This window comes from Alligator sinensis, unplaced genomic scaffold (genome assembly GCF_000455745.1).
Source record: "Alligator sinensis unplaced genomic scaffold, ASM45574v1 scaffold335_1, whole genome shotgun sequence".
Lineage (NCBI taxonomy): Eukaryota > Metazoa > Chordata > Crocodylia > Alligatoridae > Alligator > Alligator sinensis.
The window spans coordinates 365,731-388,686 of record NW_005842354.1 but is presented as its reverse complement, the minus strand read 5'-3'; the positions used below and the strand labels follow the sequence as shown (position 1 = coordinate 388,686).

Genomic DNA, 22,956 nt, shown 5'->3' with positions numbered 1-22,956 from the left:
AATCTTCTCTTGACTGCTATGTCTAGACTGTGTTTAAGTTGTGTTTGTAAATACAGTGCAGTCAGAGGTGTGACTAGTACATACAAATGTACCTGAGCTAGCTTTCATCCAGCCAATTTGAGTACCGACAGTAAGTACATGGGGTCACAAGTAGGCTTGTGTAGCCCATGGTGCTGTCGCTACACTACTAGAAATATTAACTTAGACGTATTCTGCCTAGCTCCAGTATAAATATACATGCTATAGATCACACCAATGGCTGCATTGTAAGCCTAGGCTTAAACATTAAACCTAACTCTGCTTAGCATTTATGACTCAGAGGCTTCTGACCAAAGATTGCTAAACTGTTACAGCAAAGAATAAGTATAATCTATTAATTCTCCTCTTAAAACATGAAAAACTTATACCTCTATTGAGGCCTATACAGATAAAAAGCAAACCATTAGGTTACTAACTTCGGAGGAAAAAACATCTTACCAACGTAGCGAAAAAGGAAACTGGAAAAAATAATTTATGTTTAAAATGGTCTTCACTTTCATAAGCAATCGAGAAAAACAGATCTGTTGTCATTTCATTGTCCAGCAGGCAAATATTTCATTTTGGAATGTTCCTAGTTAATTCTAGCTTGCATTTTTCCATGAAAAATATTGTTCTTCTGAGATCAGGATTAGGTTGTTCAACTTCCTTTAAAGAAATAAATGTAAATACTAATCTTTTCAACAAGGTTTTTTATTTTGATGTTCAAAAATATCTGATACTTGAGGAGAAGAAATCAGGCTTCTTTAGAAGGTTTTGATTGACATGAATAGAGAAGGCTGAATGAATAAGTCTTTGAAAATGTGAAATAGGATCCTCAATGGGTATTGTACCTCAGAGCATGACCTCAGAGCTGGAAAAACATGAACATCCTCAATCATGACTTGAAAATAAACTGCAGGAGTTGAGGGGAGGGAGGGCAGAGCAGGTGTTCAAATGAAACTCTCTAAATTATGCTACTGTTCTGTTAATGTTCTGCCTCACAGATTAAAAATGCTGACATCTTAGACTTTGTTCTTCTCTATTCAGATCAGCAAAATAATTTAGTACAAGTAACTTAGCCAAATTATCCATGAATCTTTAACTGGAAACCAAAAGGTTAATTCACTCATTCACTACACAGATCCTAGTATAATTTCTGAGAATGCACATATTAGGTTAGATATTCTAATTATTTAATCTTCCCTTTTCCTTTGAACAGCATTAACATTTTCTGTCACAGCACCCATAAGAGTGGAGCAAGACACGTTGCCCTACATCATATGTTATTTGGCTCGTGTCTCTCCCACACGCATTGTATTTACAGTGGCAGAAAGTTTCTAGGTATCCCAGAAAATGACACTGTAAAACATCTGATGTACTAATGGTTAAATCAGGAATTTTGAGGATTGTCATAATTGGAAAAGCAAAATATTCCATATTTAGTCTTTTCCTAAAGTAGAATAATAATCACTAAAACCAAGGGTGTGTGGGTTTTGTAAAGCCTGTTTGTGTGGGATTGATTTAATAGTTCAGGTCCATTTTCTCCAAATATCCAAATACTCTCTCCAGAATTGGAAGAGATGAGAGGAATAGTTTCTGTTTTTGTCTCATTTACTGAAAAGTGTGGAGCTTTTTTATTGCATTGGTTTTGCTTGGATCTGGGTTCCATTTTATCTGAGACCCAAAGATGCTGGATGTGACAAATTATATGGGTCTTCCTTTTGGCCTTTTGTGGAACAACAATTCTTTGAAATAATTCCTCCTACTGACAAATTACCTTTGGAATTGAAATACCCATGCCAGTCCTAGCATCAGTGTGTTTTGGATTGGTAGCTACAGAAATGATGTGATATCTCATCTTTGTGGTAAGCCCATGGTAAAATTATCATATTAAAGAAACTCTAGACAGCAACAGTGACAATTCTGACCATGTTCTCAACCAAGTTGAGAATGTATCATATTTAGCATGTCAATGCATTCTTATTTGAAAATAGGACTTTATTCAGAGAAGAAATATCTAAAGGAGATTACTTCTTTCTCTGAAGCATTACAAAAAGTGAAATGAACTTGAATTTTAAAAAGCCTATCAAAAAAGGGATAAAGCTGCCTTTAGCCCTCTTGTGTAACCAGAGCAAAATCAGGTCATCTTAGCGGGACAATTTATTTTCTTGATCTGTAAGAATAAGCCTTAAATCCTGGCTAAGATTCAGACTTGGATGTGTTTATATTCTCCCAGCTTCCAATTGTGCAAACTATTCATTCTGTTTATTCTGTGATTTTGGATTTCTACAGGATCTGTCCTACAAGGACCGACACTGGCATGAGACCTGTTTCCACTGCTTTCAGTGCAAGAACTCATTGGTCGACAAACCTTTTGCTGCAAAAGAGGAACATCTACTCTGTACTGAATGCTACTCCAATGAGTATTCTTCTAAATGCAATGAGTGCAAGAAGACTATTATGCCAGGTTAGGACATACTGCTTTTCAGACAGAGAGAAGGCCAGGTCAAACATCAAAATTCACCTTTGTAACTAATTTCTTTCCTTCACTGTCTGTCCTAAGGCATGATCTGGCAGGCAGAAGATATTATAACCTGTGTTTTAAGATATCCCCTAGACCAGATAGTAATTTGTAATTGTAATATTTTATTTAAAAAGCTAAATTGGAAGCTAAATATGTCCAGTTTCACTTCTTAATTACAACTGAAAAGACTGCCAATCCACCTTAAAAATGTTGTTGAACAAAGATTCTGAATAGAAAAGTGCAATATTTCCTTCAAGTTTAAAAAACAAGTGCCTCTAAGAAACAAGTGCCTCTTAGCTGCCTCAAGCATGGATTTAAAGCACTAGAACAGTAAAATATGCCTTTCTTCTTTACAATGCTGTAGCAGCCTTTGATAGTTTGAAGGTTTAAAAGGCAGAAGCTGGGTCTGGAATTAAAAATTTAAGAAATCTATATGTATGCCTGGCAATGATAACTGGCACTGGTAAATCTTTTCCAAGCTGGCTCTCATCATTCATCTAAAAATCTATATGCCTGACAGGTCTTGTCAAATATTTAGACAGCTTTGAGTGATAAAATAGGAAAGAAATAATGAATATATATTTAACAGATGTCCAAAATTGTTCCAGGTTCTATACTCACTCCTTTCCACTCTTCAGCAAGATAATTTTTTTGTTTTGGATTGTAGATATACTACTTGCAGTGGTTTTGTTTGAAAATTATAGCTAATTTTGTCATTTTTAAGGGAAGGCATTTTCGTTAACTTCATTTTAGTCCTCTCACGGTGTTCAATCTTATGACCCAAAAAGGAAATACCAGAAAGGAAGGTGACCCAGAAAGGAAGGTGATGTCAGGAACCCAAATCAGTCCATCACAAAATTATGCAACCACGAAGTGGTACTCAAGACTACCTTGTGCAAGCAGTTAATGTCAGTCCCACTTGACAACTAGGTAACTTTCCATCCTATGTAGCATTGTCTGTAGAAGCCTTTACATGAAACATCACTTCCCACTTCTATAACATGCTACCTTAGCACAGGAGCAGGGATAGTAGTCTGAATGACTAGAGTGTGGATTAACGCAGAGACCCAAGAAGTTGGAAACATGTCAGGGTGGTAGGGTGGTTGTTGATATTTTTCCTCTTTGACTGTTCAGTTTAAATTATATAAAACTGCTGACATACATGTGGAATGATGGCAGTCAAGTACCTGATTGTGCAGTTCCTTATCCTGACTCCCACTGACTTCATTCAGGTGGATACACAACTGCAATGATCCTCACTGCTGCCATTACCACCTGCCATTAGAACCCAGTGCATCAGAGAGGTGAAAATAAACCTTTCACCCTATCCTCCAACCCTACTCAGTTTTCAGTTCTCCTCTCTTTAATAGACCAGTGTTTCATTGCATAAAGGAGTGAGCCTTTTGCTACTTTGCCTATTTTCAAAATTAAGTGTATGTTTAGACTTATTATTAAAATAGTGTATTACTAAAATGTGGCCACATTCATGTGTGTCATTGGAGAAAGATAATTATCCATTCACATTTGTCATGCTGCTACATGTCAATCATTCTTTTATTTTTACATTTTTTAAACTGGCTTTATCTCATGTCTCAGAGCACATTGCACAGAATAAGACAAAATGAAAGACTTGAAACAATGACTATAAGGGAGAGAGCATCTAAATGTCTCAGAGAAGTTGGTCAAATTTTGCCTTTGGATATATTCTTCTGGCATTCGTGCCAACTATCTAAAAGCTGAATTTGGCCTTTGACCAGAGGCCTGATATCTGCAAGCTGCTATTTTTTTTAATGTTATGCTTCACTGATTTTTGTTCCAAGCATCAAAAGCAATGTAAACTGTAAGCATGTTTTCTTGGAGATATATTTTGACCTTGGCAAAAATTATAGAAGTTTGCTTGTTTCTCAAATATTTGTGATATCTGGAATGGTTGACAACTCACCTCTGAAATGTTTGCTTTAGTTGGGGCATGGAGATGGCTTTCTATACTATGCTACCCAGAACACTTTTTTTTTAAAAAGGTGTTATCTTTCACCAGTATGCTGCTTCTAGCTAACAGAGAGATGACTCCAAAAATGAAGACCTTCAAGTTTTTTCTTCTCAACACAAAGCATGGCTTAAATAACACTGAAGTCAATGAGAAGGCCCCCTCCCTTCTCAGAGAAACAGTGAAGAGTCATGAGGCTAATGGCCTGGCACATGATGAGATGCTGCACTACTTTAAATCAACTTTAAACTTTAGACTGCAAGGGGGACAGAAACAGGACTACAGAACAGATAGGATGTCTGCTCTCTCACCCAACCAGTGACTCCATTTTATTGCAAATGAGTGTTTTACTAGGTGATGTCAGGAACCCAAATAATTACCCTTTCCACTAGACTTGCCTGCTTGAGGATATATCTGGGACAAAGACAAAGGTGATTCAAAGGGAAGAAATAAATTTTTAAAATCTTACTTTCACTTCTACATCCTTGGTTGAAGCTAACACTTCATATTTTACACCTCCTGTGTAGAAGAATTCGTAATGAATAAATTCCCACTTGAAGGCAATGTGTAACAGGCTCTCTTTTTAGTAATAGCTACTCCTCTCTTTTATGTTCACAATACTCACACTCTGCAAACAGTATCCAACCCCTTTTGATGCTAACTGAAACACTGAATAAGATTTTATATCTAATCACTGACCATTATGCTGCAGTAGAGAGATGAACCAATTCAAACATGCAAGCTATGGGTAAAAGTAGCCAAGCTCTTAGCTTCATTTTGTATTTTGATCTCATTACAGGTACTCGCAAAATGGAGTACAAAGGTAACAGCTGGCATGAGACCTGCTTTATCTGCCATCGTTGTCAACAGCCTATTGGGACAAAGAGTTTCATTCCTAAAGATAATCAAAACTTCTGTGTACCCTGCTATGAAAAACAGTTTGCCATGCAGTGTGTCCAGTGCAAGAAGGTAGTGGTTTTGTAATTCAGGTTTGCGAAGCAGTTAAATGTTTTGTTTTGTCCTGTGTGAGTGCAAGAAATATGTCATATAAAAGCTAAAACCAATTTACCCTACAAAATACTGTACAACCTAAGGGCCCAATCCTGCAAACACCACACCAAGCAAAAACATTTATTGCTATGAGAAGTCTCCTAGAATGGGGCCTTTAGCCTCCAGCATGGGAAAAATATGTAGAGAGATTTCAAAAGCACTCTGTACTGACTTAGTTTGCTTCTACCAGAATCAATAATACCATTGCTATTAACCTGGTCTATGGTACCAGACTACTCTCTGTGGCTGCAGGGGACAGGACAAGTAGTAGTAGTCTTGAATTACAACAAGGAAAATTTAGATTGGATAAAAGAAAGAAATTTCAAACTGTGAGGGTGGTTAGGCCCTGAAAGATTACCAAGGTTTGTGAAATCTCTATTCTTGGAAGTTTTTAAGAGCATGTGAGATGAACACTTGGCTAAGATTGTTTAAACAGCGGCAATTCTGCCTTGAGTAGCAAGTTGGACTACTGACCTCCTGAGGTCCCTTCCAGCTCTTTTTATTATGGTTCTATGATTTGGAAAGGTCCAATGCTGAATGCTTTTAAAATAGCTCATCCTGAAAATTTAAGGTAAAAGGAAAAATGGATTGTGTTTATATAGTATATATTTTCTGGAACAAAAATTCCTAAAGCCAGTACACTTATCAGTGAGTGTCTGCAGGATCAGGCTATTTGTTTGCATAACATGTGATGGAGTTAAAGATAAGACCAATGGAAGAAATAAATTTATTAGCTGATACTGTGAGTCTGTCTTATGAATGTTCTTGTGTCCACAATGTAGTGACATTTATTGAGGTCAGTGAGATGGTTTGAATGAGCGAGGACTCCTCTTGCAAGTAAGAAATATCTGTGACAAGGAGATGCAAGTAAAGAAGTGGAATTTACAGCTGAGTTTGAAATAAAATGTTATATTGAGAATGAAAGATAAGGACAGACAGAGGTTCTTTCATCACCAGCAAGGTTGGGTGAGGGAACATAGTTGAGTCCAGTGCTGGGATATGTGTAAGGAAAAGAGTGGAAAATAAATAAATAAATAAATATTAGGAAGGTTGAAAGAAGGTTTTAGGAATAAATAGGTTATATTTGAGCAAGATTAGAAATGACTAGAGAGCAAGAAAGTTGTCTAAAATGAGGGGGATTGCTCATATAATTGGAAAAATACTGGAGAATACTAACCCAAAACTAGGGCTTGGCGTTTCAATTTGTTCCTGCCAGCATTAACCACATAGTATTGCTATTTTTTTAAACAAGAAGGTCATTCTTGGTAACAAGGGAACCTCACAAAACTTTTTGTTTTGTACATTCAATAAAACAGGCCATCACTACAGGAGGGGTTACTTACCGAGAGCAGCCCTGGCATAAGGAGTGCTTTGTTTGTACTGGATGTAAGAAGCAGTTGTCTGGACAGCGTTTTACCTCTCGGGATGAATTTGCATATTGCCTGAGCTGCTTCTGCAACCTTTATGCCAAAAAGTGTGCTGGATGCACCAACCCAATCAGTGGTAGGTTTCTTGCTGCCATCGGTTTTAGAAATGTAGAGGTTAATGTTAGCAATGGACTAGATGAATGCTAATGAAGAGCCCCAACATGTATCTCAAACATATCAAATATTGAATTTTGAAACTATTTTGCTTATTACGTCTTTGGAGCCCTAAAAAAAATTGGAATTATTTTTACATTTTTTTTTTCTTTCCATTTGATTTTCATGGGAAATGCTGATAATATATAACTATAACAGGGGACCAACATTTTACACATGTGAGCTACAGTGTCCACGATTGTGGTTCTGGGCCACAACTCTTTCTCACCTTCTTTTATGTCTTACTGACATTGCTTTACTCCAGGCTTACCTTTTTACTGCTTGTCTATTTGATTGCATCTTTCCTGCAATATCCAAGTGTGGACATTTGGTTCCCTGGGGACAAGTAGTGGCAGTGCACCTTGCACTGCTGCTACTTGTCCCCAGGAAATGCCCATGCCACATGCACTTTGGTGCACAGCAAGTTACCTCAGGTGGGGTAAGGAGTAGGGGTCTGCAAAATGGGCCATATTCAATTCGGATTCAGATTCGGCTCGAATCGGGGACAGTGATTCAATTAATTGATTTGGATCACTGTCCCTGATTCAATTTGCCTGAATCCAAATCTGAAAATTCAATGCTGATTTGGAGAATCAGCGATTCAGCCACAGACACAGCTTTAAATGTTTTTTCTACATACCTTGACAACCTGGTGACCAACTTAAAAATAGAGGGTAGCCTGGGCGACAGCAACCATGAAACCATCACGTTCACTGTTTGTCACAAGGCAGACAAATTAGATAGCAGGGTTGAAGTTTTGGATTTAAAAAATGCAAATTTCAACAAGCTCAGGTCACTAGTAGGGGAAGTGCTGTGGGACCAGAAACCAAAGGCAAAAGAAGTGCATGAAGAGAGGTTGTTCCTAACAGACATGATCCTTGAAGTACAAAGCAAGTCCATTCCCATGCTAAGGAAAGGTAGCAGAGGGGCTGGGAACCCTCTTGGCTAAGCAGGGAAATCATGGTCCTCTTAAAAAAGAAGAAAGAGGAGCACAGACAATGGAAGCTTGGGACAGGCCCAAGGAGGACTATACAGCAACGGCCCACACTTGTGGGGAACAGATTAGAAAGGCTAAGGTGGTGACAGAACTTAAATTAGCAATGGGAATCAAGGACAACAAGAAGTCCTTCTTTAGGTATGTAGGGAACAGAAGGAAAACAAATGGGAGTGTGGGGTCATTGCTCAACAACTCAGAACAGCTGGATACTGGCATTCAAGAGAAAAATGAACTGAATGACTACTTTGCTTCGGAATTTCACCGGGCCAAAGGGAAAATCATGCCAAAAAGAGTACAGAATGAGCATGGTAGGAATGACTGCCTTCCTACTATTGTCGTAGAACTGGTGCATCATAAATTTTAAAAATAAGACATACATAAGTCGGCAAACCTGGATGAACTTCATCTGAGAGTGCTGAAGATAGGGCCAAAGTCATTGCAGAAACCCTGGCGAAACTCTTCCAAAACCTATGGTGCTCTGGAGAGGTCCCTGAGGACTAGAAGAGGGCCAATATTGTGCCCATCTTAGATTCATAGATTATAAGGGACTGGAAGGGACCTTGCAAGATCATCGGATCCTGCCCAGCATTCTCTCTAAGCTGTGTGGTGTACGCGGCCGTGCAGGAAAGCTCATACCATGCTGCCAGGTGCACCTGCATGGCTGTGCGCATCACGAAGCCTAGAGGGAATGCTGGTCCAGCCCCTCTGCACTAGGCAGGAAAAACAATTGGGGTCAGGTGACCCCAGCAATCTCCTCCTAAAGATTTCCACAGTAGGTGATTGTACCACCTCTGGACGAAGCTTATTCCAGTCTGGACACCCTAACTGTGAAGTTTTTCCTAGTGTTAAGCCTGAAACGGTCTTCCAGGAGTTTGTGGGCATTACTCCTGGTTTTCCCCAAGGGTGCCCTGGTGAACAGCTATTTGCCGAGCCCTTGATGTATTCCCCTGATATAGCGGTAAGCAGCTACCAAGTCCCCTCTCAGCCTTCTCTTCTTTAGGCTGAAAAGATCCAAGTCCCTCAGCCTTTCCTCAAATAGCTTGCTTTGCAAGTCTCTGATCATACGGGTGGCTTTTCTCTGGACTCTCACAAGCTTTTCCACATCCTTGTTGAAGTGCAGCACCTAGAACTGGATGCAGTACTTCAGCTGAAGTTTCACCAATGCTGAGTAAACCGGGAGAATCACTTCCGTGGTTTTGCTTGAGATGCATCCGTTGATGCATGCCAGAGTAGTATTTGCCCTGCTGGCTACAGCATCACACTGATGGCTCATGTTCATACTATGGTCTATTATTACCCCTAGGCCCCTTTCAGTTGTGGTGCTAGTCAGTTTGGTGCCACCTCTTCAAGAAAGGGAGGAGGGAAGACCTGGATAACTATAGGCCAATTAGCTTAACTTCTATCCCAGGGAAAATCCTGGAAAAATTCATTAGTCTATGTGCAATAGGCTTGCAGAAGGTAGGATTCTGAATGACAGCCAGCATGGCTTCATCACACGCAGGTCTTGTCTTACCAATCTCATCTCCTTTTATGATCAGGTAACTCACCACCTGGATAAGAGAGGAGGTATTTTGACATTGTATACCTTGATTTCCAGAAAGCCTTTGATCTAATATCCCACGATGTTCTCTCAGGAAAATTGGAGGATTGTGGGCTTAACTGCGCGACAGTTAGGTGGGTAGGGAGATGGCTACAGGGTAGGACCCAGAGAGTTCTAATGAATGGATCTGTGTTGTCCTGGAGAGAAGTGGCCAGTGGTGTCCCTCAGGGGTTGGGGCTTGGTCCAGTGCTTTTCAACATCTTTATCAATGATTTGGATGTGGGGGTGAAGAGCTTACTGGCCAAGTTCATGGATGACACCAAGTTATGGGGAAGCGTGGCCATGCTTGAAGATAGACTACAGGTACAGGCAGACCTAGACAGGCTGGCAAGTTGGGTGGATTGGAACCAGATGAAGTTCAACACCAAGAAATGTAAAGTGCTCCACCTGAGGATGAACAATCCCCTACACACCTACAGGCTTGGTGGCACCAAACTGACCCACAGATGAAAGGGGCCTTAGGATAATAATAACCATAGTATGGATATGAACCGTCAGCGCAATGCTGTAGCCAGTAGGGCAGATAATACTCTGGCATGCATCAACTGTTGCATCTCCAGTAAAACCAAGGAAGTGATTTTTCTGCTTTACTCAGCATTGGTGAGACTGCAGCTGGAGTACAGTATCCAGTTCTGGCCACTGCACTTTAACAAGGACGTGGTAAAGCTTGAGAAAGTCCAGAGAAGAGCCATGCATATAATCAGAGACTTGCATGGCAAGCCATACAAGGAAATCCGGACCTGGGACTCTTCAGCCTAAAAAAGAGAAGCCTAAGAGGGAACTTGGTAGCAGCTTACCACTACATCCGGGGAGTACATCAAGGGCTTGGCAAACAACTGTTCACCAGGGTACCCTTGAGGAAAACCAGGAGTAATGGCCACAAACTCATGAAGACCGTTTCAGGCTTAACACTAGGAAAAACTTCTTCACAGTCAGGGTGTCCAGACTGTGGAATAAGCTCCCTCCAGAGGTGGTGCAATCGCCTACCCTGGAAATCTTCGAGAGGGGACCGGACAGTCCCTTGCTGGGGTCACCTGACTCCCAGCTGTCTTTCCTGCTTGGTGCAGGGGGCTGGACCTGATGATCTTCTGAGGTCCCTTCCAGCCTTACAATCTATGAATGAATCTATGAATGAATGAATGAAAGGGAGGCTGGGGGCAGCACTGGGTTGGCCCCAGCAGCCTTACCTGGGGTCCTGGGGGCCTCCCAGGGGTGCAACAGAGGCAATTCTGCCACGCAGAGCCTGGCCAGGAGCTGGAGTGTGGCTCCAGGTGGCCCAGATCTGCTTTTGAGTGGCACATGCTGCCTGTGTGTGCGCTACTCTGCTTTTTTTTTCCACAGGTTTTTTTGACCCATGGATATCCAGGGGTCAAAAAAACCCACAGAAAAAAAAATAAGAGCAGTGCACACATGGGCAGTGTGCCCTTGCAGCACAGAGAACATCTAAATGTGCAGTATGCAGTGCCACAGACGTGTTTGCAGTGCCACATACTGTACGGCCAGGCTCATCTGGACGCGAGTCCATTCTGGATTACACCTTTGGTGTTGCTGCCTTTACTCATCAAAATAAAATATTTTTCTCTATCTTGGACACTATAACTTCCTTTTTTTGGTTACATAACTTCCCTTCAAACTGCCTAAAATACTTTTGCTAAAATAACCCTATTTGCCACTTTAAACAAATGCACTTATCCTTTGAATTGATCCAGAGCTGTCTGTGCCTTTGGTTTGTTAAGTGTTTGTCTGGTGGACTGTGTGTGTTTGGGGTATGTACTCTGAGAACTGGGAGTGTTGCTGGCTGAGTGATTGATAATTGCTGAGTGATTGCTGCCTGTGCCTGACAGAAGACCTAACGAGGGGGCGGAGCCAGTCCAGACCCAGCAGGGTATAAAAGGAGACTCCCTGAGCAACCAAGTGCTGCAAACAGAGTAAGCAGTTTGCAGGCAGTTCACAGGTCAGTTTTCTGCCCCTTCCTCTGCCCCCCACTTTTGAGGGGAGAGCCTTACAGCTTTGTGTGAGAAAGCAGGAAAGGAACCCTTTGGGGCCAATAAACAGTAAACAGGCCAGCTTCCAGGTGAGTTCGCTAGGGAAGGTGTGCTTGAAAAAAAGGGAGTAAGAGAGAGAAGGCAGATTAAGAGACTCAGGGAAATGGCTGGAAGACGTCACAATGCCAGAGCCACTGCCACTGCCTCTGCTTGTAACTGAGGTTTCTGTCCAGGCAGAATTAGTCACCATCGAGTCTTCTACCCAGGTCCAGGTTTGGTGCTATAAGACTGTGGTTTGCAGGTTCCTTCCAGTGATGGCCAGGTCGGGGAGGGGGGTGCCTATGGTGTGAGTGGTGCCTCCTGGTGGTGACTCTCAGGGAACAGGCAAGAGAGCTATAGGAGCAAGTGGTGAGGCTCTGAAGCATCCTCCGCCATCAGGAGTTCATTGATTCGATGATGAAGCAGACCTCTGGGACTATGGAGGAAGAACTGCCAGAAACTGCGCTAGAGAAGAGAAAGGATGTGGACTCCCAGGAGAGTGGAAGCTGGAAGCTTGTGACCTCTAGCAGCAAGCAGAAATCTTCACCTTCACCTGCAACAGTTTGTCTGGAGAACAGATATGCAGCCCTAGCAACAGAGAGGGATGAGCACGTTCCATTGGTGGAGGAGGACAGGCCAGGCCTCCTCAAGATGGGAAGGACTGAAACAACCACCACCAAGAAGTGATGGGTGGTGGTGGTTGGAGCCTCCATTCTGCAGGGGATGAAGGGAGCATCTGCTGACTTGACCAGTTGTCTCAAGAAGTCTGCTGATTGCCAGAAGCCCAGATCTGAGATGTCACAGAAAGATTACCAAGACACATCTGGCCCTCTGACTACTATCCCATGTTGCTCATCCATGTAGGCATCAATTATACTGTCAGGGGAAACCTTGCTCTGGGTACAAGGGTGAAGGAGACAGGTACTCAGGTGGTGTTCTCTCTGATTCTTCTGGTCAAGGGAAGGGGGCAGGAGCAGATGCATCCTGCAGATCAGTGCCTGGATGTGCAGGTGGTGTCACCAGCAGGGCTTTGGCCAAGAATGGTGCATGCTCCTGGTAGCTGGCGGGGCACAGCTGCATCGGCAGTGACGGGAGCATGGCAGCGGGAATCCAGTGGAAGTGAGTGGGGAGTTCCTGCAGACACCACCAGCACTGTCAGCGGTGGAGGGGAGGGGGTGGCGAGCGCTGACCAGGGATCGTGACCACCCGCAGGCACCAGCAGCAGCCAGGGGCAATCGTAGACTGCCCACAAATGCCAAGTTCCATGGAGTGGTGAGTGGCGACTGCCCACAGGCACCACTGACAGTGTCAGTGGCACCTTTTTCCAGGGGGGGACACCGCCATGCACAGGGGGTGCACATGCACCTGCGTGCACCCCCTATGCATCGCCCCTGGCTTTGGCTTCTTCAACCATGGGATGATGTTCCAAGAAGGACTGCTGGGAAGAGATGGGATCCACCTGATGAAGAGAGGGAAGAGCATCTTCACAGACAAGTTCACTAACCTAGTGAGGAGGGCTTTACACTTGGTTCACTGGGGGATGTAGACTAAAGCCCTGTGGTAAGAGGGGTAGAGCAAGCAGGAGGGGGCAACAAGGGAGGTGTTCTCATACTTCCTGAGAAATCAAGGCAATCGACTAGTTACCTTAGGTGCCTGGACAGAAATACACAGAGCCTTGGAAACAAGCAAGAAGAATTGGAAGTCCTTGCGCAGTCATGGAACTATGACATGATCGGAATAACAGACTTGGTGGGATAGCTCACATGACTGGAGCACTGTCATGGATGGGTACAAACTGTTCAGGAAGGACAGGCAGAGGAAAAAAGAAGGAGTTGCGCTTTATGTAAAAGAGATATGATTGCTCAGAGCTCCAGTATGAAACTGGACATAGGCCTGTTGAAAGTCTCTGGGTCAGAGAGGAGAGCAAGGGGGATGTCACAGTGGGAGTCTGCTATAGAACACCAGACCAGGAAGAAGTGGTGGGTGAGGCTTTCTTCAAACAGCTAGCAGAAGTTTCCCGATCACAAGCCCTGGTTCTCATGGGGGAATTCAATCACCCAGACATCTGCAGGGAGGCCAACACAGCAGTGCACAGACAATCCAGGAAGTTTTTGGAGAATGTTGGGGACAACTTCCTGGTACAAGTGCTGGAACGGCCAATTAGGGGCTGTGCTCTTCTTGGCCTGCTGCTCACAAACAGGGAAGAATTTGTGGGGAATATAGTAGTAGATGGCAACTTGGGCAGCAGTAACCACAAGATGATTGAGTTCATGATCCTGAGGAAAGGAAGGATGGAGAGCAGCAGAGTAAGAACCCTGGACTTCAGAAAAGCAGACTTTGACTCACTCAGGGAACTTATGGACAGGATCCTCTGGGAAGCCAGTCTGAGGAGGAGAGGAGTCCAGGAGAACTGGCCGTACTTTAAAGAAGCCTTACTAAGAGTGCAAGAACAAACCATTCCGATGCACAGGAAGATTAGCAAGTATGACAGAACACCAGCTTGGTTTAGCAGGGAACTCTTCAGTAAACTAAATCACAGAAAGGAAGCTTATAAGAAGTAAAAACTTGGACAAACAACTAGGAAGGAACATAAGAGCATTGCTTAGGCATGCAGTGATGAAGTCAGGAAGGCCAAAGCACAATTGGAGCTGCAGCTATCAAGGGATGTGAAGGGTAACAAAAAGGGTTTATATAAATATGTTGGTAGCAAGAGAAGGATCAAGGAAAGTGTGGGTCCCTTACTAAATGAGGGAGGCAACCTTGTAACAGAGATGCAGAAAAGGCTGAAGTGCTCAATTCCTTCTTTGCCTCAGTCTTCACAGGCAAGTTTAGCTCCCAGACTGCTACTCCAGGCAGCAGTTTGAGCAGCCAACAGTGGTGAAAGAATAGGTTAGGGACTATTCAGAAAGGCTGGACATATACAAGTCCATGGGGCCGGATGGGATGCACCCAAGGGTGCTGAGGGAGTTGGCTGATGTGATTGCAGAGCCACTGGCCATCATCTTTGAAAATTCATGGCAATCAGGAGAGGTCCCAGATGATTAGAAAAGGGCAAACATGGTGCCCATATTTAAAGGAAAAAAGGAGGATCCAAGGAACTACAGACCAGTCAACCTTACCTTAGTCCCTGGAAAAATCATGGAGCAGATCCTCAAGGAATCCATTACTAAGCACTTGGAGAAGGTGATTAGGAACAGTCACCATGAATTCATCAAGGGCAAGTCATGCCTGACCAACCTGATTGCCTTCTATGATGCGGTGACTGGTTCTGTGGATGCAGAAAGACCAGTGATGTGGTATAACTTGATTTTAGCAAGGCTTTTGATACAGTCTCACAACATTCTCACAGGCAAGATAAAAAAGTACAGGATGGATAAATGGACTGTAAGGTGGATAAGAAACAGGCTGGAGCATCGGGCTCAGAGGGTACTAATCAATGACTCAATGACTCCATGTCTAGTTGGCAGCAAGTATCAAGTGGAGTGCCCCAAGTGTTGGTCCTGGGCTGGTTTTGTTCAATATCTTCATCAAGAAACTGGAAGATGACAAAGAGTGCACTCTCAGTAAGTTTGCAGATGAGACCAATCTGGGGGGAGTAGTGGATATAGTAGTTTCATAGTGGGTAGGGTCAGAAGGGACCTGAGCAGATCATCAAGTCTGACCCCCTGCCATGGCAGAAAAGAGTACTGGGGTCAAACGACCCTGGCAAGGTGTTCATGCCTTGCCCCCTTTGATCCATGTTTGGATTACCTCCCTTTGGGCTTGGAGGATTGTCTTCTTAAGGAACGACCACTCTTCTTGGACACCTGATTCCTCTCCCCTCTGGGACCTCAGTACCTCCCCGACTATTCTCCTTACCTCATTGAAGTCCGCCCTCATGAAGTCCAGGGCTGCTGCCTTGCTGCAGGCCTTTGCCACCTTGCACTGGATGGTGAATTCCAGCAGGTGATGATCACTGTCGCCCAGGTGGTTGAACACCCGCAGACCCCTCACCAGGTCGTCGCCCATGGCCAGGTCCAGGTCCAACAAAGCGTCTCCCCTGGTGGGGCTGTGCACCTCCTGGGTTAGATGGAGGTCCTGTATCTCAGCTAGAAGCGGTCAGACCTGGCTGACTGCTCTTCCCAGAAGATGTCTGGAAAGTTCAGGTCACCCATGATGACCACGTTCTTTGACCTAACTACCTCTGTGAGCTGACTTAAGAATTCCCAGTCTAGCTCTTCCCCTTGGTTCGGTGGTCTGTAGTATACCCCGTTAAACCCCTTTCCCCTCGACTTCCTTGTATTCTAACCCAGAATACTTCAGCGTACCCCTCCTCTGACCTTGTGCTACTTGTTGAGGATGTGTATTTCTCCTTGACGTAGAGCGCCACACCCCCTCCTTTCCTCCCTGTCCTATCCCTCCTGTACAGCCTATAGCCTTGATGTTCACCGCCCAGTCATGCGTTGGGCCCATATACTGGAGGGTAAGGCTAGGATTCTGAGTAATCAAGACAAATTGGAGGATTGGACTGAAAGAAATCTTATGAGGTTCAACCTCATAAGAGGTTTTCTTGAAGAACCCCACTCTACACTGTTTGTTTAGGCCATTTCCTTCACCTTACTGAGATCCTTCCTGAAAATACAGTCTGGCAATATCTTGTAGAAAAGTTAACATTATTCACTTTTGAACAATGATTAAACACCTCTCAAGACATGTATATATGTCCTCTATCTAGTATAGTACAGTCTTACTTACTTTTAGTATGACTCCCAGTTTAGGTAAGGACCAAGCCTATCACTGATGGTACAATTCTGCCCATTTTACTATTCTATGAGTAGTACAGTTGAAAGACATAGGAACACCTGAAGATTAAAATGCTACTCACCATAAATAAAGATGGTAGTGTTTAATTAAATAGTAATAGAATTGTCACACGAACCATTTATTTTAGTCCCTTACATAACTTTTCAGCAGCAGTCTCTCAAACAGTATTCTTCCACTAAATTACCTGTGTTGGTCCTTCATGGTTTTTCCCTAACAGACTTTTTTGGTTTTTGCATAGGACTTGGAGGAACCAAGTATATCTCTTTTGAAGAACGCCAATGGCATAACGATTGCTTTAACTGTAAGAAGTGTTCTCTTTCACTAGTGGGCCGTGGCTTCCTCACAGAAAGGGATGACATCCTTTGCCCTGAGTGCGGAAAAGATATTTAAAGTTCCTAACAAGGAGAAGAGCTGTACTTGCAAAATATATTTTGTGAAATATGCAATGTTGCATACTAGCTTTACTGTTCTGTGTTTCTCTGCCATTCACATCATTTATCCTTTTTTTCAAACTCTCCATATCCAGCAAGGGAGAAAAGGAACCGCTGATTCGAAAATCTCTAGGAGTGTTGGTGTTACTGAATGTGTGTAGCTAACCAAGATCAAGAGCTGAGATGTATGAAACCTTTTGGAAGTTAACTGACATAAAATGTTCTTTTCTTCATTGAATATTTGAGTTTCATGATCTTAATTTACAAGCAAGTGAAATAGTTGAAGAATTGCAATGGTTTTGTGCTATAACTTCACAGATGAAATCCTTGACCCATTGAAATGAGTGGAACAATTCTGTTCTATTTCAGCAGGGCTAATATTTCATATCAGTGTTCTAGAACTGTGCAACTGCAGTGAGCCGTCAAGTGTGTAGAAAGACTATGAGAATGTAGGATGTGCATCAATGTACAAGGATTTGTGCCATACGTTAAATAAGAGATTATAAATCATTAAAAATGGGAGTGTTCTGTATGTATTACATATGTTATTGCATGACTAAATAAGTGGATTACAAATTCTGATTAACAGCATCAGTATTACAGTTAGTTGAATACACACTGCACAATGTATTTTTCAAAATAAAATAATGTCAAAAACAACTTTGCAATTGTGGATTACTTCACACATGTTAACATTTTCTAGAATATGATTAGAATATTTCCAAAGTTAGAAAAGAGTCCAACTATGTTCAAACTCACCCCCCCTTCTGCCTAATATGTTTTCACATTCAAATAATAATCCTCAGATGAACACATCGCAGCAAGTAACTTCCTAGTGATTTCAACAGGCAAAAGACTGCAAACTAAAACTGAATGCTTGTATAGTTTACATGTATGCTGACACAGTGGCACTTGATACAACAGTGTATGTTCAATTTTTGTTCCATTTAAAACTTTAATAAAAATGATTCTTAAAATGAAATGTTCACCTCAACTAAAATGGATATAGGTGGGTGGAGAGAGGAGTCAATTTGGAATGCATATGGCTTTATCAGAAAAATGTTTACTAGGTCTAAAAAATGGTGAGTCTATTTGTTTTGTCATCTGGACTTAATCATAAAGTAGTCATGAACATTGCAGACATCTCGATAAGAAATATGTTTGGCCCTAATTTTTGCTAACTGCTTGCAGTCATTATGGGTTTGAAGTTATTTTATTATTCTTAAGTTTCTTCTTCAGAAATACATAGTTGCAAAGGGCTCAATGTTAGCTAAAACTATTCATTGCAAGTTAGTATTCTCAGAAAAAGAATAAGAAAAACTGCAATCTTAGTACGAAACAATAAAAGAGAGCTCATAGGGCAGTTTACAGAGCTAGAAAAGAACTGGGAGAGCAAACAGAGATGAACTTTTTCACATGGTTAGAGACATTCTGCTTTTGGCTTTCCCTAAAATATACTTACCATGACAAGTTCCTAAATCCTCCTAACACACATCCTGCGATTGCTTGCATGTACATTAAGTCTATTTCATCTAAAAATAAGTAGAGTGGTATCCTTTCAGCATTAGCATATGAAATAGCATAAATTTAAGTGAACTGCAGAAGGAATACATGAAAAGGCTGGACTTAAGCTGTTGACAGACGTTACACTTGTAGCACTATGTGTTTCCCTGCTAGGCACATCTATGAGACACTACATTGCCATAGCAACACGCTACTGACGTAGTGTCGACAGGCACAAACCATGATGCCACAGCTATGTCACCATAGCAATGCACTCCCTTGCTATAGTGCATTGCTACAACAACGTAGCGGCTAAAAATAACTGTGCCACTGGCATGGTGCAGTACAGGCTGTTACTATGCTGTCATTTAGTACTTCCAAAAGCACTAAGTACTAAATGAAGGCACAGTAACACTGGTGCCACAGACGTGCCCTCAGTGTAGCAAAAAGCTACTATCCCTATGTTCACAACATTTGTTTTGGATAAAAAAATGGCAGATCTTCCACAAAAGTGGGAAATGCACAACAAAAAGGTTGCTGTTTCAAACAACTGTCTTTGTCATGTGAAACTTTTCAAAATCAAATTTAACATGTGTACAAGTCTCTCAGACCCCCAGTATCTCAGGGGAAGGGAGAGGGAGCAGCTGGCTCCTCAACAGGCTACCCAGAGAGTAAGTTAAGAAGCACTGCAGGAACCCCGCTACTACCTCTGTGGTTGCCAAAGTGCTTTTTGCTTGGTCTTGTCAGAACTACCAGAGCACCAGCAAGACCTAGCACTGTGACAGACTCCCCTGGGGGTGATGGGACCTAAGGAGCAGTACCCTGCTAACCCCTGGCTGGAGAGCACACCTTTGTGGCATCTCTGCTGTGCTTCAGCCAAGGGGCTGTGCACACGGACACATTCCATAGTGCTCTGTATTTGTACAAAAATACAAATGCAAAAAAAAAGTTCTGCCAACAACCTTAGAAGTACTATACTACAGGTCCATGCGTCACTGCAGCTGCTGCAGGCATACCCAAGTTAGCTTTGAACCAGCTAGCTCAGATACTGCTAGCAGTGTAGCTACTGCAGTGTGCAGCTCAGCAGTCTGCAAACCCACCCCAAGGAGCTGGGCAAACACTTGGGTAATTAGCCTGCACTTAGCTCTATGGTTAAGAGTACACTGCTCTCAGCTAGCTTAGGTACATCCACATAAGCTGCAGGGACATAAGAACACAACACAAAAACATAAGAACTGCCATGTACTGGGTCAGACCACAGACCCATCTTGCCCAGTATTCTGTGTCACTGGCAGAGGATCGATGCTTAAAGAGAGAGAGAACTTGGTATGACCAGAGTTTTTTTCCACTGTTCCTCTCACTTGCAGCCTCCAACATTTAAGGTCTAGGAAGTTTGGATTCAGAGGCTGTATCCCTAACTCCCATGCTACTTAATAATAGCTACTGATTCCACTTTCCTCCAAGAATTTTGTCTAATTCCTTTTTCAATCTGGCTAAACTGTCAGCTTCCACAACTCCATGCTGTGTGAAAAAGAACTGCCTTGAGGTAGTTTTAAACTTACTACCTGCTAGTTTTATTCTGTAACTGTAGTGCTGAAATACCCAGAGAGGCACTGCCAAAGGATAAAACTCTCCTCAGCACTAGGGAGCCTCGCTAACACTGGAAAAAGAGGAACAAAAATACTTTCAAATGCTTCTTTTGAAAAGGTGTACATAACTCCCAAAAGCTGAATGGAGCTGTCTACTGCAGCCTTGGCAGTGTCAGGTATAATACAAGTTACCTAGCTTCTTTTATTTATACACTACTCTTATAAATACATGCATGCTTTAAAACACTTCTTTTTTTGTAATTGTGCAAAATGGTTAACAGATACCAAGGCTATTGTTGGCAGTATTTAATGGGCTGAGAATGGGCCTGTGCACCAGGAACTCAGAAAAATATTTCTTCATTCTACAGATGAGATACAGATATTACACTGAATTTCCCTAACGCAACATAAGTAGTCAACAATAGATTCAGAACTAAGTTCCTCTCATAACAAGGCTTTTAAAAGCTGTCCAAGAGCTAATCATCTAGCCAGTATTCTTCTACTCTGTATTTGCGCATTTGATTATTTTTGAGATATAAATGCCTTTGATATGTTTTTGCATTCAGGCCTATTTCATTGGTATCAACCAGTTTCTCCAGTTTATCAAGCTTGTACTTTATTCAATCATCCCCTGAAATATCTGCAATGACCCTTATCTTTGTATTACCAATGAATATGATTTCATTTCAATTACAATGCCTGCTCAATCCCAAATCTTCCTGAAAACACATCACTTAAAAGCCAAAACAGATTATCTGATTCAGTGACAAAGGCTATGAGACATGAAAAAACAAACTAATGTCCTCCAATGTGTTTGCGGGTGGACTATTTACTGCTGACTGCATAAGAAAATCTGTATCTTTTGCCTCAGCACTGAAAATGTCACTTTTCTAATGCCATAGGCTGATTGTTTTTAAATTTACATAATCAACAAATCAAGAATGGAAACAAACATGGGGTTTTTTTACATGTCCCAGGCCCCAGGAACACCAAGACTGGGCTTTCAGGACAGCTGTGTCCCATTCCCAGACATGCCCTGTGCTAGATCCTGACACTCAGTTGAGTGTCCAGCTCTGACATGGGTCAGCCTAAACTGGCCACCCATTCAATTTAAGGTACAATATAAATGAGCCACAAAGTTGTTACATATTATATATGGAATAACTTTGTGGCTTGTTCACTATATTATCACACCGTAAATTGACCTGGATGTGTGGCCAGGTTATTATTTAAAGAAACAGGTTAATTCCATCTTAATGTAATGTGTGTCACAGGGTCCACATAAGTTACTTACCAGCTGTACCAAAGACTCTTTAAAAATTAAAAACTGAAATGAATGAGTGCACATCTGTGCAGGCAACTTTCCCAGGTTAATAGGCATATACAATTAGTGCACAGCTCTATTTGCAAAGGACATTAGATTAAGGAAACTGGGTATTTTTGTTGAAGGTGAAAACAATTTACAGCCCTAGAGACAATTTTAATTGTACCATACTTATTTTGATCAACTTGGTATGTGAGCAAAAATACATGTATACCACTTGCAATACTACCAAACCCATCTTGATTATTTTCTTCGCTTCACCATCATAGTACCAATATGTTGTATTTGAAATGGTTTTCCAAGCAACATCATTTTATAAGAGTTATACTGTAGATATTCTAAAATAGTGGTGCTCAACCTCTGGCCTGTATGGTGTGGAAGAAACAAGCTTCACTTTGTTGTTTGGTCACAAAGTTGTCAGAGACCTTTATTATACAAGCATCTGCAGGGGGTGAGGGGGGGGGGCACTGAGCCTCTCCACCACAGACAGTTAAAGCAAGCTTTTTATATGTTTCAATTCAGGTCACATGATGCAAGATATAACAAGTCAAACAGAGAACTAGTTTGAACCAGAAAGCTGCAAGGATGGGAAACTGCAAAGGCGGGAAAACTATGGTTTGACCTATTGACCTCATAGGCCTGCTCAGCATTATGGAAAATTCCACAATGCACTTCTTAAACAAAAATAAAGGCCTGGGGTCTTCTTCTTCTACATTCCCCCCTTTTGTACTTATAGTACAACCGATGAGATTTTGTAACCACGTGTTAGATAACAGACTGCAAGTGAGCCAATAGGAGAACAGTCTGACTTATGCATCCTTCCAGGCATAGTGAGACTTGTTCGTAGGTAGAGTATCTTCCAGTGCTCCCTTCATAGATTTCATAGACATCAGGGCTGGAAGGGACCTCGGAAGATCATCGAGTCCAGCCCCCCGCCCAAAGGGCAGGAAGTCAGCTGGGGTCATAGGATCCCAGCAAGATAAGCATCCAGTTTCATCTTGAAGGTGTTCAATGAAGGCGCTTGAACCACCTCCGGTGGCAGGCTGTTCCAGACCTTGGGGGCTCAGACAGTAAAGAAATTCTTCCTTATGTCCAGCCTGAAACGATCTTGAAGTAGTTTGTGACCATTCGACCTCGTCATCCCTTGGGGCGCTCTGGTGAACAAACGTTCCCCCAGATGCTGGTGGTCACCCCTGATAAACTTGTAGGTGGCCATCAGATCACCCCTAAGCCTGCGCTTTTTCAGGCTAAAGAGCCCCAGGGCTCTCAGCCTGTCATCGTAGGGTCTGCTTCCCTGACCTCTGATCATGCGCGTGGCTCTTCTCTGGACTCTCTCAAGCTTCTCCACATCCTTTTTGAATTGTGGAGCCCAAAACTGGACACAGTACTCCAGCTGCGGCCTCACTAAGGCCGAGTACAGGGGGAGAATGACGTCCCGGGATTTGCTTGAGAGACGTCCCGGGATTTGCTTGAGACGTCCCGGGATTTGCTTGAGATCATCGAGTCTGACCCCCTGCATAGGCAGG

General features: G+C 42.5%; 1 protein-coding gene across 11 annotated transcripts in view; it reads left to right on the top strand.

Annotated features, from left to right (window-relative positions):
- The window catches only part of FHL2 (four and a half LIM domains 2), a 73,547-nt gene extending 55,871 nt beyond the window's left edge, over positions 1-17,676 (top strand). For 5 of the 11 annotated variants that reach the window (XM_025210509.1, XM_025210510.1, XM_006029062.2 and 2 more), the window contains 4 exons: positions 2,311-2,485; positions 5,329-5,498; positions 6,896-7,082; positions 16,822-17,676. In XM_025210509.1, coding sequence (XP_025066294.1) covers positions 2,311-2,485; positions 5,329-5,498; positions 6,896-7,082; positions 16,822-16,973 — 684 coding nt within the window. In that variant the 3' untranslated portion in view covers positions 16,974-17,676. Of the gene's footprint in view, positions 1-2,300; positions 2,486-3,336; positions 3,473-5,328; positions 5,499-6,895; positions 7,083-16,821 lie in introns of those variants that run through there. The other 6 variants (XM_025210513.1, XM_025210512.1, XM_025210516.1 and 3 more) reach the window with 3 other exon arrangements.
- The last annotated feature ends 5,280 nt before the right edge of the window (positions 17,677-22,956 follow it).